Source organism: Ptychodera flava, chromosome 10, assembly GCF_041260155.1.
Source record: "Ptychodera flava strain L36383 chromosome 10, AS_Pfla_20210202, whole genome shotgun sequence".
NCBI classification, from domain to species: domain Eukaryota; kingdom Metazoa; phylum Hemichordata; class Enteropneusta; family Ptychoderidae; genus Ptychodera; species Ptychodera flava.
In genome coordinates, this window is record NC_091937.1 from 42,695,255 (window position 1) to 42,715,430 (window position 20,176).

A 20,176-nucleotide genomic window follows, 5' to 3' on the forward strand; every position below is an offset into this window, starting at 1 on the left:
CTTTCAGTCTCCCATGTTACTGCTCTCTAGCCTGATCTTGTGTATACCACTAGTATTATATTACATATTTTTTGTTGTTTTCTACAGAGTTTATTTATACAGTTTATGATTTATTGTTTGTTATATGACACTTCTAAATCAATCAGAGAGTTTTCTAGTTTTAACTTGTGAAAAAAACAACTGAAGTCCACGGTTACTAGAAAGTAACCGTGTGCAGTCCAAGACATCTGTCAGATTTTACATCTTTGCATGCTATAAGGCTTTACTCATTTTTAATGGAAATTTTCAAAGTCCCTAACATGGTGCAATGTTTATCAGACACTTTTAAACGTATTTTCATTTTACAGTCCTCCATCGGTTTCTATATTGTTTATTAGACATCTTCATATTAGAAAGTACGACAGTCATTCCTCTTTTTAAAGATATTCAGTTTATATTGTCTCAGTCATGGTTTTGTTTTCTCTGCTATTTCTTGTAAGGGTGATTACATCATTTACAGCTTGTTTTTAGTAACTTTTGCCTGTTCTTTAAAGATCAGTATAAAACCAGGGTGTTTACAATTTTTCAGCATAGGCGGCTGGGTTCAAGTAATTGCCGGCCAGGGTGTTATTGCGAAGGTAAGGGAGTGGGTCCCTCCCTGGGGTGGGAAATTTTTTCAAAATTGACCTAATTTTTATGCCATTCTGTGCATTCTTTGACGCTATCACCTACCAAAACTATGTCATTCAGTCCAAATGTTTCTGTGCAGATGATGATCAACATTAGTTATACTTCCACTTGACTTAATAATGAACAAAATACTTTTAAAACCCACCACCTACCAGTGCAATCCCTACAAATCCCCTCTCTACAACCCCATAAACTTTCAAATTCCCCCACCCCCATGATTCCCCTCCCCTACCCGTAATTTGTGAATGCAGCCGAACATTTAATTTTAAAGTACTTGATACGATCGAGATACAGACTTAAGCAATACTTAGATGTAATGCGGCAGTCAATGTAAAGCCCCACCCCCCACCCCGATACGGGAAAAATGTGGGGGGTTAGACTGTCTTTGCCATGAAACTATGCCCGAAGGGGTGGGGCAATGGCTTCTTTTCGACCCAACTAGTCATTTTCACGGACGTGAAATGCCCCACACTTGAGGTCGGGAAAATGTGGGGGATTTATTTGTTTTAGGTGGGGATTTTCCAGAATGTCTTGCCCCAGGGGGTGGAGCATTTGACAAATTTGACAAGACCAATTTCCAAAACCCCCACTATGCCCCGGGGTGGGGTGGGGGTTTACATTGCCGCATAATCATTTGTGTTTGGGGTTGAATCTGAATCTTATTGAGCCTCTGAGTACTCAGCCTCATCCTCGGGAGGATATTCATCAACCCTGTGAGTGGAGGGGGTAATTCGACTGGTATTCATACGGGGATACCCTTTCTCTTACCCTCCCGATGTAATTAGAAAATTAGAATTTTATACTTAGTCATGCATGTTATTTGTAATATAATTATGCATGGCGCACACTTCAGACGATTTGACCGATGGGCGCACATTTCAGGTGACTGTCGGCTAGTGTGCTACATGGTTTGAAAGTGATTTTTTGCCGGCGCACTCGACCGTCGGTCGAATCGCAGGGATGAAAACGTTTTGATATTTCTCGGGCGCACGTTTTCGATCGCCGGTCAATCACCTACAGTGCTACGCCTTGCGATTTTTTACCACCGGTGACCTAACTTTGGACCAATCAAATCATCTCTTTTCTTTCATGTGACACGCAAAGTTATCACCGGTGCCAATCTCTCCATGCATGCTTCTTAAATATTGCCATTCGCAGGAGCGTGTTGTTTTTGGCTATTAATGGGCCAATCGTAGTAAAATATCGTCAAAACTCTACTTGGGTGTCATGCAAAGACAATTTCTGTACGATTGAGGGTTCTGTTTTCGAAACCCCTTTATAAAGTGTGTAATATGCAATTGGTCTTCTGTTTGATTCGTCCATTTCAATTCCCGACCCTTTATCAAACCAAGGTCTATACCCTTTCAGATACCAATCAGCATCATAACCGGACCCTCACCGTAAAGCCGTCTATGGGAGTTAACCCACCCCCACCGGTTACCAGAGTATGTGTTGATAGGCCAACTGTACTCTTACATTTCTTTGGGCAAGTGGAAAGTCCTCTGCATTTTAGTTCATTTCCTTTACCCACATTTGTTGGAAGTGCAATCGGTGCAGGCGATCCCCAGAACAACAGATGGTAAACTTTACTTCATTTCAAAGTAAATAGTTGTTTATTTCTAGTATATTATTTCTACAAATTATAGAGAAAGTTTCAACAAAATTCTCAATACCGAGTTGGTTAATAAAGAAACATCTCCACGATAGTATTAACTATAATATCAATGTCAAGATAGCTAGTCGGTCTAGTATATACTGTTCATACATTATATGTGAAAATGTATGCAAACAGGCATTGAGATGTATTTTTATGTAAAAAAATGCACCCCCTGCCATTTTTAAAATTCTTATGTAAATCATCTGAAAACAAATCAACTTTAGTATCGTGTAGATACTTTAATTGTCTTGAATATGAAACCAAACATATGCTATTCTAATCCGCATCTAATCCGTTATCTGCAAAATACCTAATGATAGTCGACTGAAATGGCGGCTCTTTTGGAAGCACTTTTTGTGATTACACATCGTTGACTTTTAAACGCTGTGTTTTATTTAAAATGCTATACACCTGACAATTATGAACAAAAAAATATTATATATGGCCAAAGTCCTAGAAAATTATAATGATTATCCACTAATGAGTATAAAATTTGATATATGTAGAAATATGTAGATGAAGTAATCTAATTTTTAGCAAAGAATGCCAAAAGTTTTTGCTCAAAATTCTTATGTAAATCATCCTAAAATTAATTAACTTTGGTGTCTTCACGTAGATAATTTTATTGTTCTTAATATGACACCAATCAAGTCCTATTTGAAGATTTCATGGAAATGTTATATTTAAAAAAAAATTATTTTAGTCAAATTGGCGGCTATTTTGGACGCCATCTTGGATTTCGAGGTGTTCGCAAAAATTTTTTGGTACACCTCTGAAATATTTGTTGTCATCATAAATACTAGCAAATGTGCATGATGTACTTAGTTTGTAAGAATGTGGCAAGTAAAGTGCTGTTTTTTGGTTTGGCCTTTCGCTTATGGTGGTCGTCATGGCATGTGTGAATGTCTAGATTGAGATAACCATTTGGACCATTCAGAACCACACGTGAGACTGGATCAAGACCACTTTGTACTCATCATTATATTCATTATAGATAGAGTAAGAAAATATACTGTGAATGATTTATTTGAACAAAAATAGACAATTTCAATTGCATGGAGCCGGTCAAGTGAATGAATGTCAAATATTAGACTATCATAACAGATAATTGTCAATTAACACTACTTGGGGCCCACCTGCATAATTACCCCATATATACAAAGTTGAATAGTCGTGTGATTTCACAGCCAAGAATTAATTGAAAATATGCTTCACATTCTGTAATAAGGACAATAGACTAGAGTCTTTTAAAAACTACTGAATCGAATGAATATTTTTTTTGGAAGTCAAACCCATTCTCCAACATGACCATGCATTCCACTCTTTCAGCATGAGCTACACATTATCATAATAAAAATTACTCAATCTTTACCAAATTAAAGATTTTATTGAATTCTTAAAAGTGCTTGCACGTCCACACATCTACAATCAAATCTTAACATCACTTGATAATTATTTAGTCTCATGATCAAGTGTCTCATATCTCTGTATCTGTTTGGTTTCGGAAAGCACTGTGAGCCGATTTTGCAAAAGACATGATATCCATCGTCGTACACATGAAGAATTGGACAATGAAGTTGCTAGGGCGGTAGGTGAAGTAGGTTCATCGTACTGAAGGAAAACCATGTCCGGCCTTCTTTCGTTCAAGAGGTATACGTCAAGGCTTATTTAGAATTCAAGTGTTTTGTCAATTACAAGGAAAATAAACATTGAATAACTTTATTAAACTTTGTACATTGTATCTTACTCAGTTACATCACAGGGTGCCCAGGCATGATATAAATGACACACAGAATTTATGAGTATCATCCATCATATTAACCAGCATTCGTCGTTGCATCTCAATAAGAGCTCCTTTGATTACGTAGTTGAAGCGTTGATTTACTTCAGGCCACTTTCTTTCAGCGGGTAGGTTGTTCGCTGATCGGCTTTGTATATATGGTGGGCAAATTTTGTTCGTCCTGTACTGTTTTAAATACGATTGGATGAACAAAACTAAGCAAAACTCTCGCCCCATATCCACTCGAACCATATCCCATAGTCCTCTTTTAAAGGGAACAAAGGGCCAGAAAATACGTATATTTTCTTAAACCTTACTCCTTGTAGTGCAGTGTCTTTTCTTAGTTTTGTATCACTTACATTGCATGCGATATGCGAGAAATTCAACATCAAAAGTTGAATAGATTCGTTTGTTTTAGCCGTGGGCCCCCACTGGCTCATGGGTAATAAGCCAGTGAATATGCAGAAGTGAACAGTAAACAAAGCCAGACTGATCACTTCTGCATATAGCTGACTCATTACCCATGAGCCAGTGAGGGCCCATGACTTATAAAACAAACAAATCTGTACAACTTTTGATGTTTGATTTCTTGCTTATCGCACACAATAGAACTGGTATAAAACAAGAAAGGGTACTACAGAGACTCTGAGAGTGTACTTTAAGGGGGAGATGTAGGTTCACTGACAATTTTTAGTGACCTAGATTCAAATTACTACTTCTCAAAAACTAATACAGATAGCTAGCCCAAACTACATATTTTATGATTGCTCTTTATCTTAGCTTTATGTCTGTGCCGTGTATTTTACTGTATGACCAGAAATGGGTGTATGATTGGTGTGAAAGTGTATGTTATTTTATAATCCGTATTGTTCTTTCTAACAAAAATTACGTTTTCGGCAAATCAAGACAGAATAAAACTCTTGATGTCATATGAAAGTTCATGACCCTGTTCGTAATCCGACAAAGTTTTAAAGCGCTTGGATCATTGGAATTTTTGTTACAAGAACTAGAAGTTATGAATCAATGTAACTTTTCGGAGTCATAATTTCCAAGTCTTGTAACAAAAATTCTAATGATCTAAACACTTTGAAACTTTGTTGGATTATGAACTGGGTCATGAACTTTCATATAACATCAAGAGAGTCATTCTGTCTTGATTTGCCGAAAACATAATTTTTCTAGAAAGAACAATACGGATTATAAAATAATTCACACTTTCACAAATATCATACGCACATTTCCAGTCATACAGTAAAATAAACACAACAGACATGAAGCTGTGATAAAGAGCAATCAGAAAATATATCATAGTAGTTTGGGCTAGCTATCTTTATTAGTTTTTGAGAAGTAGTGATTTGAATCTAGGTTACTAAAATTGCCAGTGAACCTACATCTCCCCCTTAAGAAAATATATGTATTTTCTGGACCTGTGTTCCCCTTTAATATTAGGTCTCTATAGGCGTTGTATATTATGATAGGGTTTTTCACTGGCATAATTAAATGTGCAACAATTTTCCGGCTATAACCATCGGAAAAACAGAACGTGGGTAACTCCAAAATACACCAACTTTTCATTTTGGTCGACGTGAAGTTTGTGTCCATGATACGGGGAAAAATAGGGTACTGGGTTTAACTGTCTCACTGTATCATTTTGTCGTTGGTTGTGGTAGGTTGGGTTGACACGCTTCAGACTCTCTTGAATTCTATATCTTCCTTCACGTATACCTCTTGCATGACTGAGACAATTCATTGTGATGTGTTGTCAATTAAATGTTGAATAACTTCATGTATCTTACTCAGTTACATCATTTGTGGCAATTAACTTCAGTCTTTACAATCTTTTTTCATGGATCAACAAAAAACATTTTTAACTATACTAATAGAATACAAACATGAATCCAACACACTTCATCGAACAATGATGATACAGTGAGGCAATCAATTGCCAGGTGTTGTGTCAATTAAACATTGAATAACCTTATTAAACGTTGTATCTTACTCAGTTAGATCACAAGGTGCCCAGGCTTTGTTAGTTGATGTCCATGTGTAAACAAAAATGTAAACAAATAAACAAGTGAACAAACAAACAAACACAAACACACAGACGTTCACAAGGAAGCAATATATGACAACATGTTTGACACTGAAAACAACCAAAATATTACTGAGAACCCACATACTCAGCTGGGAGTAGTCATGGTCCCCCTCAATTAATTGTAGGAGGGAGGGGGGCATGACTATATACATGTATGTGGGTTCTCAGTAATATTTGTGTCAAAGTTTTCAGCGTCAAACATGTCATATATTGCTTCCTTGTTTACATGTGTTTGTTTGTTTACATATTTTTGTTTACATGTGGATATAAACAAACAAAGCCTCCTGTGGATACATGATGGCAATTGACTTCAGTCTTTACAATCATTTTTTCATGGATCAACAAAAAAACATGTTTTCACTCTAGTAATAGAATACAAATATAAACCCAACGTGTTATGTCAATTAAACATTGATTAACTTCATGCATCTTACTCTGTTACATGATGGCAATTTCAGTCTTAAGAAAATTTTTTGATGGATCGACAAAAAATTTTTTTTAACTATACTAAATACAAATATAAATGCAACACACTTCATCGAACAATGATGATACAGTGAGGCAATCAATTGCCATGTGTTGTGTCAATTAAACATTGAATAACCTTATTAAATGTTGTATCTTATTCAGATCACAAAGGTGCCCAGGCTTTGTTTGTTGATGTCCATGTGTAAACAAAAATGTAAACAAATAAACACGTGAATAAACAAACACACACACACGTAAACAAGGAAGCAATATATGACATGTTTGACACTGAAAACATCAACCAAAATATTACTGAGAACCCACATACTCAACTGGGAGTAGTCATTGTCCCCCTCCTTCGTGGGGGGGGGGGGGAGGGGTGGGCATGACTTCTCCCAGTTGATATGTAAGTTCTCAGTAAAATTTGCGTTGATGTTTTCAGTGTCAAACATGTCATACATTGCTTCCTTGTTTACAGTTTTGTTTACACGTGGACATCAACAAAGAAAGCCTGAGCACCCTGTGGTTACATGATCAGGGTTTTCATTAGAAGCCGGTAGCCGGCTAAATTACCCGCCTACTCTTGTAATTTTTCCGGCTACTTTTACCAAAATATTATTGAATTTAAGGAGAAACGAAACGTAAATTGTACAGCTTAACTTGTGTTCCAGCTTTTGGAAGAGTTGCGTGCGATCTCGATCGTTATCTAACGAAAAGCTTGTCCGCCTACTTCTCTTACTTTCCTTCTACTTCAATTCTTTATGAAAACCCTGATGATGGCAATTACCTTCAGTCTTTACAATCTTTTTTCATGGATCAACAAAAAAACATCTTTAACTATACAAATAGAATATAAATAATATAAATCCAACAGTCACTTCACTGAACAATGATGAAACAAAGATACACTGTAGTTCCAAGAGTCATTTTGAACCGAACTCTGAACTGAACTGAATTACAGGGCAGTCACCCATGCAAAAAAAATCAGTTCTGCTGGCTTCTTCTCGGTCCAGTATGATAAGTTACTTCTGGTAAGAAGTCATCATCATCGTCGTCGTCGGGGATCTCAGGTTGCTCATCACTGCTAAACTGATCCACACCAGCACTGGTTGGCCTTTGCTGAACAGCAACTGCAATCTCTCTGTCACTACTAGTGTTGTATTCACTTCCAAGCATTGCTTGCTCCAACCCTCTCAGATGTGGTGCGTTCTCAGGTATTGCACCACGGCAATTTGGACAAGCATGTAAGCGAATGCTACATACATAGCACCCTATTATTTTATTACACTTGAAACATGCATACAACGGAAATGAGGCTCTTTCAAGGCATACCATGCATGTTAATGGGTCTCGTGGTCTACTAAAGACTCCCTGGAGTCCTCTCTGCAAAAAAAAGTCAATGAAAATTAAGTTGACAATAATGCCTGTAAAATAACCATATCAATACCAACAAAACAGAATTAATACACACATTGACTGAGACAATAATTTAATACTCTGACCAATAAAATGACAGTATACTAGTAATTGATGTAACCCAATATGAATGCAATTTCCCACCAGTATTTGAGGTGTTGTTTACACCAACCACACATACATCAACACAGACTCTTAAGTCTACTTGTACTAAAATATAGCACTGTTATCACTGCTCATAAACTGTTATGTATGTATGAGGTATCAAACTAAAAAACAAGACATTCAAGGAAGTGATTCTATACATGTATTAGGAAAAGAGCAAAGTACAAAATAATATTTGTTTAAAAAGTAACCAAGTTTCAAGTATCCAAGGTACATGGATACACACACACACACAAATGAGAAATATATACTGGAATATGGCCATAAACAGTACAATATGACCTGAAGAAAGGAAGTGAATTTATTGTGATTTATTGAAAATACTCAGAAGTAAATCAAGATCAACAGACCAAAAGATGGTTATAAAATAGACGAAATAAAATGAAAATGAGACAAAACCTTAATTTTGACAAAATGTGAACATTAAACCTTCAATCCGTTCTGATTCAACAGAATAAGCCCAGCACAGTGTGTGTTATGGACTTTTGACCAAAGGCCATATTTTTATTTTTGGACCCAAATTCTGTACCTCTCATTCAATCATTTTCACTTGAACAATCTACCAACTAGACACTATAAGCACAGGGTGTTCTGCAGGCTTTGTTTTTTGACGTCCATGTGTAAAGAAAAATATGTAAATAAACAAACGAACACATGTAAACAAGGAAGCAATATATGACAACATGTTTGACACTGAAAACATCAACCCACATATAAACTGGGAGCATACATTGCTTCCGTGTTTACATGTGTGTGTTTTTTTTGTTTTGTTTGTTTGTTTACACATGGACATCAACAAATGAAGCCTGGGCACCATGTGCTATAAGCGCCTCTCTGAATATCAATGCATTTATCCGTCGAGCAGTTTCGGATTTTAAGTTGTTTACCCACACAAATCCACACACACACAGACTCTTAGTGGTCCCATAACCACAGCTGTACTATATAGTATAGTACAATTGTGGTAAAAACATTAAATTTCTTAGATGTGAAATACAAGGGTCATGAAATTGACACTGTAGAATGTGATTTATATATCAATATATTTAATTTCTGCCTTTAATTTTCAAACCAATGATCCTGACATTAAAATGGTTTGCTCCAGATATAGTTACACGTAAATTGTCCTGGTGTGAATATTTACCTAACCATGATCATCCCCTGAAGTGCTATCTAAACTCTGACAAAAGCTCATTCAAACAGATGTGTCTGCCAGTCTGAGTGTTTACTGATGTAGACAACAAGAATACACTGGTGACACCTGTATAAATCTTGCAATAAATGTAAACACTGATCGGGGGGGGGGCACTCACAAAGAAAAGGTATATGTGTACCACAGTTTTGACACCCCCCCCCCTTGAAGTGTGGCAACTTATTTAGTCATATGGTTATACATTTTCTGACTCCAAGACTTAACAAGCGACCTAGCGGCCGGAAGAGCTCTGCTGTAATCTGCTGCAGAAATGAACTGGCTAGCAGGAAATATATATGCAGGTTGAGTTGAAAATCTAAATTTTTGCCACCTGACTGATATGTATTTCAAGCAACTTTTAGAAGTCTAGAGATCTTGACATGTTTTATATTGGAACAATTTCATTACTTATTACTAATAAAATCTGTACAAACCTGCACACAGGATTTGAAAGAAATCTGACAAGCAGTTTTAGAAAAAATGATTTTTGACCAAAACAGGAAAAATTGCCCCCAAATACAAATAAGCAAATTTCACCACAATTTGAACAAACTTGGCTAAGGTCATCTGTAGGATGACCAGTGTTCCAGAGAAGATGTTTTTTTAAAAAAATTGACCAAAATGGCAAAATTTTTCCCCAAAATATCCAATCGGTGAATCCTCCATATATCAGCACAGTTTGACTACATGTTACTTATATCATCCTTTAAGGAACCACACTAAATTTCAATGAAATCTGACAAGCAGTTCAGAAAAAGATTTTGACCGATTTGAACAAAAAACTGGAAAAATTGCCCCAAAAATACAAATATGCAAATTTCACCAAAATTTGAACAAAACTTTGCTAAGGTCATCCCTAGGAACCTACACATAAAATTTCAAAGAAATTGGACCAGTGGTTTCAAAGAAGAAGATTTTTGGAAATAATTTTGACCCAAAATGGCAAAATTTGCCCCAAAAATCCAATCTTGCATATATAAGCACAATTTGACTATATGTTACTTATATCATCCCAAGGAACCTGCACAATAAATTTGAAAGAAATCTGACAAGTGGTTTCAGTGAAAATGATTTTTTACCAAAAAACGCGAAAAATTGCCCCAAAAATACAAATATGCAAATTTCACCACAATATGGACAAACTTGATAGAGGTCACCCTAGGAACCTGCATACAAAATTTCAAAGCAATTGGACCAGTGGTTACAGAGAAGAAGATTTTTGAAATAATTTTGACCAAAAATGGCAAAATTTGCCTCAAAAATCCATTCCTGCATATATCAGCACAATTTGACTATATATTACTTATATCATCCCTAGGAACCTGCACACCAAATTTGAATAGAATCTGACAAGTGGTTTCAGTGAAAATGATTTTTGACCAAAAATGCGAAAAATTGCCCCAAAAATACAAATTTCATCACAAAATGGACAAAATTGGTAGAGGTCACCCAAAGGAACCTGCACACAAAATTTTAAAGCAAGTGGACCAGTGGTTCAGAGAAGATGATTTTGAAAAAAATGTTGACAGACGACGGACGGACAGACGCCGGATGCCGACGGACAGCTCCACCTATCTGATAAGCTCTGCGTCGCTGACAGCGGAGCTAAAAAAGTTTAAAAAAAAAATTTCTCCCAAAATCAATATCAGCCATTTCTTACCCCACATTTTACCTAAAAATGTAATTTTTGACCCCCCCAGTTTAGCTAAAAATGAAAACTTTTGACCCCCTAATTTTGACACTTTTGTACTTTGAACACTCCGATCGGAGTGCCTCCCCCCCCCCCCCGACACATATAACCAAGAGTTGTTGTACCTCTCATTTATGTAACAGAATTGTTTACTTACCATCTCTCCAATATGCTGCTTGATTATCTTTAAATCACTTTCTACATTCTGCAGTTCTGATTTCCGTTTTGGAGCTTTCTCTTTATAGATGAATTTTTTATAGTCTTCATCTCTCACTGCAAAAAGCTTCCTTGGTGTTCTCCAAAAATCAGGTCCTATAAAGTACAATTTATTACAAAATCAATGATAATACAAATGGTAAATTGTGCTGGGAAAATGTGCTTTATCCTTTTCCTGTACCTGTAATTAGCTCCGCTGTCTGTAGACATGCAGACATTGGAGATATAGGGATTATGGCTGACCAGTGGATGTCTGCCTGTCATCTGTCCGTCGATCGATCAACTTTGTGTACTTTCTCCAAAACTACATGGCTGAATTTTTTTAAGGACTAAGGAGGTGCCTGGAGATGCCCAGATCTTATTTTGTTCAAGACAATTTGACCTGGTTGTGAATATGCAAATTTGGTCTAAAAATAGAATTTGTGATAATTTTTTTAATCAAAAACTACATGGGCAATTGTGCTGAATTTTGTTTGGAGGATGTCCCAGACTAAGGGATGTTCATAAAATGTGCCCGGGTTATCAATATGCAAATTACGTCATCCTTACAACAGGTCATTACACAACCATTCATTCCGCGTGCCAGTCTATTCGACGCCGTAAAAGGGCGCGTAGTTTTACGACGATGTACACAACGTGCATTCAGTCACGAGGTTGGCCAGTAGGTTTTGGTTCTAAATTGAAGTTGATATAAGTTCAAAAGTTATAAATGAACAAGAATTTTTCTTACTAATTTTACGCGGAAAAGTTTTTAATACTGAAGAGGTTGATATAATAATCGCCTGAGACACTCGTGAATTTCTGCCACAGTTCAATCTAAAAAGTGACATTTTAAATTGAAATTTTAGCTATTTTTAGACCCTAATGAAGAATTATTCTTACATTTTCAAAAATGTAGATATAAACAGGATTTCAGTAGTTTGTATGTGACGTCAACATTTCTCATCATTTAGATTATGTTAAATTACTAAAACACCCCTGATCTTTAACGGCCTACAGGCAAACGATTGTTTTTTAAGCTTACCTGAAGTCGCCGGACTTTCGCTGATCGGGGTCTGTGAACGATCCAATATAAGGATCGTGTCTTCCTCCCAGTTGTTGATTGATTTAACTTTCATGCAGAAATTTTCCAAACTGCATTCATTTTCGTCTAGGGTTAAAATAACCATGTTTTCGTCTCGATATCCAGCGCTGGTGTACGATATAACTGTTACGGCTTTGTTGATTACTTTCCGTCTCTGTTCTGGCTGCTGCTGGCTAACTCCCGGTGGACGAACGCCAATTGGCCTTGGGACTGGTAGCTCGTACCAAGTCCCAAATCGGCACGGTTGGTAGAGGAATTTGCGGTACTTTCGAACAATGCAGAACCGCCGGTGGAACTTCGACGTGGGCTGCTTGTGAGTGTAACTGGGGATCTCTCGACCCCACGAACTTCATAAGTAGAGGAGTCACGACCATCTACTGTAAAATTTCCCTCGTCGTCCTGCCAAACGACTCGTTGTATTGGGCGTCGAACGTTGCCATCACTTTCATTGTCAGAGCTCTCTGCTGTATCCAACGTGACGAGGTACATGGTACTCGTGTCAAACATATTATTAGTCAACGTATTTATGCGGTAGGCAGAGATCGTCCCTGCCACGGACAAAACTTCGCCGTTGATCAGGAGCCTCATAGTCAGAGTGTTCACAATTTCGATGAACCCTATACCCGAAGTCACTGTGCACTACAGTAATTCTGCGCCGTCGGGTAGCCTCAACCGTCCATAAGCTTAACTCGTGGGAAAATAATGTTGTCCACGAACAACAGACTTGGTTCAGGTTCGACTACTTCTTAGCCCCGCCTTAAAAATGACTTTTGTCCAATCAGATTAGAGTTTTAAAATTTGTCGTGGCAATGCTTCTTGTAAGCGCCTATCTCATGACCAATGATGAACCAAAGGAAAGATTCGTAAATTTAAAACACAGTCACAAAGTTATGCCGACACATAATGGATTTGAAAGCGGTAAGGCTTTGAGGCTACCCGACGGCGCGGCAAATACAGAATTTCGAACAGTGTTGCAAAATGATGACTTTTTAGACAAGCTTTGATGTTGTCTGCAATGAAATCTGGTGTTGCAAAAGAAACGACATCAGTTGCTCTGATATAACTGTCCAGCAAACCAAATGAATCAGACTGATGGGCGGAAAAACGTGCAGATTCGTGCAATTTATTTATTTGCGATCGTTATGAGATCCCACCAGAAAAAAAATATCCCTCCAAAAATGATCTAAATAGAATCTTTGCATAAAATCATGGGACGGTGACGCAAGTTATAATTAATATCCCGCCAATAATGTTAATTTAACGCGTACAGTGAGCACCGCCTTCAGTTTGCACCTTCAGACTCTAGAGGGCAGACTAACTTATTGCTTATGCATTATGAACTTCGAAGAAGGCATAAACTCGGTAGGTCTCTGGTAGCTTTTGGAATATGGAGTATGCTAGTTTTTAAGAGGGTTGGACGCATTTCGTCATTCTGAAAGGGTCTATAGACATATGATAGTTAGATTGGACAATTTACTTATGGAAGATGTAAAAAGTAAGACATTTTACATGTCATTTCCCTTCTTTTTCATATCACACTCTAGAGAATGGGTCCGTTTTGCATATGAATTATTGGAAAGACTATAAAGCAAGAAGATATAAAGGATGTTGAAGTACTTTATATATGGAGTATAATTGTCTCACTTAGACTGGCCGCAATTTGTCACGGATTGAGAAGAGTTTGACTGGAATTTTTTTGAAATTTAATAATTGGACTCGCGATCGTTTTCTGGTTTCAACATATATCCAAACACTAAGTTAAAAACAAACATGCTTTCTTTCTTTTTCTAGAAATTTGAATCAAGCAGTCTATGTTACTGTATGAAGACAAGTTGTAAAACAAAACAAAGAGGAATGCTCTGAACGTTGCCACAGTGAAGTGTGTACTTTTACAGCTTTGGAGCATTACGAACATAGCTGTATGGTCGTTCTCTTTCTTTGAAAGTAAACATATCCACCATCGAAACAGAATGTCAAGTCTAGACTACGTAAATGTAACCAGGGCCTATATACAAAGCAAACAAATAAAAGTACAAAGGACTAGTTTGAAAAAAAAATACCGCAATTATACGATGTCGCTCAAAGTTGATCAGAATTGGTATATACCAGTATGGGTTACCAATGATCAACAATAAATGTTGTTTCTATCTGTTCAGTGGAGGAAAATTCTACATTGATGTTATGACAATGATTTCTGCACAGCACAACCAGAAAAACAACAAGAAATATTTAAACCAGAAAAACAAGAATGACAAAAGTAATTATAAGGTCTAACTTTAGGTACTGGAGGTCAACTTAAGCAACATGCATAGCAGAAAACAAGCCCCTCTTAGTTTAGTATAAACGGCCTTCCCATCTACTGTCTATGGTTACAGCTGGTCTGTTAATATGTAACAGTTCATAAACAATGACAGGAAATGAGTCAAAATCAGTGGAGTTTGCCTGTTTCTCACTGCCATGCCTCCTGCACATTTGCAGGATTTCACTTTTTCGTACCTCATTTGCACATTTTTGACACTGATGTGTTCTTTTGAACAAATTCACATCTCAACCCCTGCATCTACCTGTACACCAAATACTGAGATGGTAGCTTTGGCGGTATGGGAGCCTTTATGTGTGACGGACATACATCCGCACACACCCACAAATATACAGACATACAGACATGCAAATCAGATGCAAATGACTGATTCAGCTTAGTCGATAACCTCACATTGGTACACCAAATGTGAGCTAAAAAACCAGCAACTGAGTGTGAAATATTAAAAAAAATTTCTGTAATATAATTTCATTTTACAAGAATGCATTCAAGGTACATCCTTCATTTTCAAGTCTCACAAGGCTTGTAAACTCAGCCATAAAATCATTGGCTTTGTTCATGATCTTATAAAAATAAATAGTATTTTAGCTGCATAGGACTGAAGAAAAACTTAATTCGTTCGTACTGCAAATTGTGTATTTCATGTAGGAAGTTACGATCTCTGACTCGAGTTCAGTTATCAAGGGCAGCGCCCTCTTCAGACATAAATCTTTCATATGAAACGTGCAAACTGTGGCTGTCGATCTGCGGACTAGCTCTGCCGTCTTTCCCCTTTATATCATTTGAAATGGAGAAATCTACCTCTGTTGATTGGAAATATTTACACAACAGATCAAAACAGACATCACAGGTAAACAGGTAATGTTTTCGATGTTTATTTTGCACACACAATGTTGATCCGCCTCGGTCTAGACTACACTGGAGTTGTGATTGGCTCTGCATGGCAGGGCTGTGTGTTACCGGTGTTATACGGCCTCCCACCACAGCCCTGCAGACTGATATAGAAAGAACCGCTGGTCCACCTGCAGAAATACGGCGGGCAGTTTATCCGCCGAAAACAGCCGATTTGAATCCAAAACTTGCATGATCTTCGCTTTCGAGCACACCCACCTCGCCTAGGTACACGATGTGCCCGGCCGCGCTTGTAAACTTACGCAAAGCCTACTTTTCTCTCTCTATGCGAGGGAAGTGTTCGTAACCGCCGCCATACTGTTAATGTCATTCAACCCATGAGCACTCGGGCAAAAACCAGCCTTGCTAACAAAAGAGCATCGCGATGTTGCACACTGTAATAAATATCATTTCTAACCACCACTCAGCTATGTACTATCTACAATGATCATTTTCTGTGACAAAATAATTTCTTTTTTCTCTTCAGGAGTTTTATATATTTCACAATTTTCTCTTGTTCCACTCTTCTCAGAACGTCTACTTCATAAGCTCTATATTGAGGGATTGCTCTTTTGCTAGCAAGGCTGGTTTTCGCCCGAGTGCTCATGGGTTGAATGACATTAACAATGGCGGCGGGATACGATCGCTTCCCTCGCATAGAGAGAGAAAAGTAGGCTTTGCGTAAGTTTACAAGCGCGGCTGGGCACATCGTGTACCTAGGCGAGGTGGGTGTGCTCGAAAACGAAGATCAATACAAGTTTTGGATTCAAAATCGGCTGTTTTCGGCGGATAAACTGCCCGCCGTATTTCTGCAGGAGGACTAGCGGTTTTTTCTATATCAGTCTGCAGGGCTGTGGTGGGAGGTCGTATAACGCTGGTAACACACAGCCCTGCCATGCAGAGCTAGAGTTGTGATTGGATCGTGCAGTGTACATTGCAATCAGACATCGACGCCAATCGCATCAATATTATTGAAATTTCGCACTTCAAATTATCAAAATCAACCTGTTTTTCATTTTATTGTGGTCAACGGATGAAGTGATTGTCATAGAAAACGCATTTCTTTCAAAAATCTGATCGCAAATTCTGTACATAACCCTGAATCGTGTCATACACGGTAGAGTTGACTTTTCAGATCCTCAGATTCAGATCCTCAGATTCAGATCCTCAGATCTCAGACCGCCTCAGACCTCAGATCCTATAACTTCAGACGCAGATTTGAAATTAAAATTTCACAATTTTCAAAGTTTGATGTAATATACTGATAAATAAAATATAATTTAGATTTGAAAAGGCTTTAGAAATTATTTATTTCTATCTTGAATCTTGAACTTAAAACTTCGATCTCAGAATCAGAACGTCATCCGTCGAAGACAGGGTGCGCAATGATTCCACTTGTTATGTCATCACGTGAACGTTCCCTCATAGAGATAAACACACCTGCGATCGAACGATCAAGACCGCGACGATCATGTAAATGCTGGCTATAGACAGTCCGTATTTTACCATCGTTTGTAATATTGATGGCGAGGGAATATAACTAATCCATGTGGAGGCCAGTAATACCCTGGGCTAAATCAGGATTCAGGGGTCGGAAGAAGCAAGTTAGCTAATCTGTAATTGTAGACCCGTGTTCGTTGAAACTTGTTGAGCGAAAACGTTTATGTAGACTTGTTTTTTTTCATAACTGCCTTGTACATGTCATATTCAAATTATTAAATTCAATATTGCATACTGTTAATACGGGTATTGTAAAAGGCTTGTAAATTCGAATCTGTATCTGAAGTTATAGGATCTGAAATCTGAGATCTGAGGATCAGAATCTGAAGATCTGAAAAGTCAACTCTACTTGTCATATACTGCACGCCATGTGTCGAGTCTCGATTGCGTACGTAAACACTCAACTTGATTGTTTGGCCTTTCTGTCAAATTTCCTAAATTTTGTAACTGAAAACTATCAACAACCAACACCATTCACATCTATGTTTTCTCTAAAGATGAGACGACATCGACTGATATAATATATTTCCCTAAACCATCGTTCTAAACCTGAGAAATTGATGGTTTTTGATTAGTAAACATGATGTAAACGGTGCAAATCGTTCGTCGTCACGCTTGAGTGATAATTGGAAATTGACTTCGCGCCGAAAGTTTTGACAAAAATCCAATATTTTTACGAAATGCAGACATATACATCATCTTGGTGTTTCTGTCTACTTGGAAAATACTGTGATGTGTTTGTCATCTCTCCCTCTAACACAGATTCTGTCTCGGCTGACTGCAATGTACCAGGGTCTGATCACGTTACCTTGGAAAAGATTCATATCCAAGTCCTATCTCGACTCCACATCGAAATCCTAGCATTCTGGTGATCCGAAACATAAACATTGTCAGCGCCATCAATGGCAATGCTGAATGGGAAGTACAGCTGACTATCGCCATTACCTTTCTCACCGTATTGGTACAGGTAATTGAAATCAGAATCAAAACACTTGATGCGGTGATTGAAACAGTCAGACACAATGATGACACCCTTGCTGTTGACAGCAACAGAGGCGGGAAAATTGAATTGTAAATGCCCACGACCAAGACTACCAACTTCTTTAATATATCGACCAGTCTTGGTGTACTTGAGTAACCTATGACCTTTGACATCAGTGACCAAAACAAACCCTTTCAAGAGAGCTATGCACCGAGGATCTACACCTGCAGGTAAAGTAATTATGCTGATAACTTTATTATTTTGATCACAAACAACAATTTGCAAATTATTGTCATCAAGTATGAAGTAGTGGTTGTCCTGAGAAACTGCTATGGACACTGGCTGGAATGGCTTGGCAAACTGACCGCTGAAACTTCCTAGCACCTTTTCACATGTGTAGTCTTGGTTCAGTATCTGAACAATGTTGTTGAGTCTGTCACACACCAGAAGTTTATCATCATGGAAGGTTAAACCACATGGATTGTTGAACTTCTGTCCTGGATAAGGACCTTGACCATCAAGTGTAAGTTTTGACCAGTCGCCTAAGAGGTCAAAGGTCAAAACAAGCTTATTAGCTGTGTAAATATTTAATGTTCACATTGTTCAGTGATAGTTAATATTATCCAGCTTGAAAATGACAATAGCTGTTGACACAATTCAAAGTGCACCAAATAGACAATGCAATCAGGTAAATCCTGAAATTTACTTATTTTTGTTTTATTTATATTTGATGACATTTCTCCATGGCAACCATGTAAACTTTATTTACAAAGAAAAATCAGCTCTCCAACTAAGAAATGCCATCATTGTCACGTGGAATTCCTTTATTTTTCTAAAAGGTGTTATTATAAAAAAAATCATGCTATGTTTCTGTTATTATGAGGGGGGCATGTTGCCATGGCAACACTTTTGTGGATTGTTGGTCAAAAGTTATTATTGACATGTGTCTATTATGTTAGATGTGATCAAGTCAAAATTCTTTTGCTAATGTTCAGGGATGATGGCAAATACTATATTGGACTGACACACTTATTCATGTGCTGGTGTAAGAACCAGTTGTTACTGACATTTCTCCATGGCAACCATGTAAATTTTATTTTCATAAAAAATTAGCTTTTCAACTAAGAAATACCATCTTTGTCACCTGGAATTCCTTTATTTTTCTAAAAGATGTTTTGATCATAAACAAAAATTATGCTATGTTTCTGTTATTAGAGGGGGCATGTTGCCATGGCAACACTTGCGGATTTACGGTCAAAATTTGTGATTGACTTGTGTCTACTATGTTAGATGTGATCAATTCAAAATTCTTTTGCTAATGTTCAGGGATGATGGCAAACACTATATTTGAGTGACACACTCATGATGATGGCAAATACTATATTACTATTGGATTGAACATTTACTCATGTACTGATGGTAAGTTGGCATAAGAACCAGCAATTACTGACATTTCTCCATGGTAACAATGTAAATTTAATTTTCTTAAAAAATTAGCTCTTCAACAAAGACATACCATTGTTGTCACTTGGAATTTCTTTGTCGTCAAGATGTTACAGATAAAAAATTATGCTATGTTTCTGTCATAATGAGGGGACATGTTGCCATGGCAATGCTTTTGTGGATTTAAGGTGGAAAGTTATGATTGATTTGTTTGATGTTTTGATTGATTGATTTGATTGTTTTGATTGATTGATTTGATGTGATCAAGTCAAAATTCTTTTTGCTAATGTTCAGGAATGATGGCAAATACTATATCGGACTGACAAACATGTGCTGACGGCAAGTTGGCATAAGAATCAGTTATTATTGAAAATATTGAAAATATTTTGCTCGTGCTATGCATTGAGTAAATGCATGAAAACACAAATTACTTTTGCACTCTAAATGAAATGCCATTGTGCTGAAGAATGTCAGCTTTTTGAATGACAGACGGTCTACCTGCTAAATACTTCTACGTGTTTACAGTTTCGTTATTTTGAAATTTTACTGTAACTTTTGCCATGGTAACAAAATATTTGTATTTTCAATTTCTTACCACGCATTGTTTT

The 20,176-nt window shown here is 37.3% G+C and overlaps 2 protein-coding genes across 2 annotated transcripts in view; both read right to left on the reverse strand.

Moving 5' to 3' along the window:
- Window positions 1-7,414: 7,414 nt before the first annotated feature.
- Window positions 7,415-14,735, reverse strand: LOC139142858 (uncharacterized). Its single transcript, XM_070713031.1, has 3 exons — window positions 12,373-14,735; window positions 11,290-11,444; window positions 7,415-8,052 (listed from the first exon to the last, which is right to left on the reverse strand). The coding sequence occupies exons 1-3, from the start codon at window positions 12,515-12,517 to the stop codon at window positions 7,654-7,656; spliced, it is 699 nt and encodes a 232-aa protein (XP_070569132.1). The 5' UTR covers window positions 12,518-14,735; the 3' UTR covers window positions 7,415-7,653.
- Window positions 14,736-16,970: 2,235 nt separating this feature from the next.
- The window catches only part of LOC139142854 (uncharacterized), a 35,242-nt gene continuing 32,036 nt past the window's right edge, over window positions 16,971-20,176 (reverse strand). Inside the window, exon 10 of the mRNA XM_070713024.1 lies at window positions 16,971-18,667. Within this exon, the coding sequence (XP_070569125.1) occupies window positions 17,964-18,667 (704 nt within the window). The 3' untranslated portion in view covers window positions 16,971-17,963. The remainder of the gene's footprint in view (window positions 18,668-20,176) is intronic.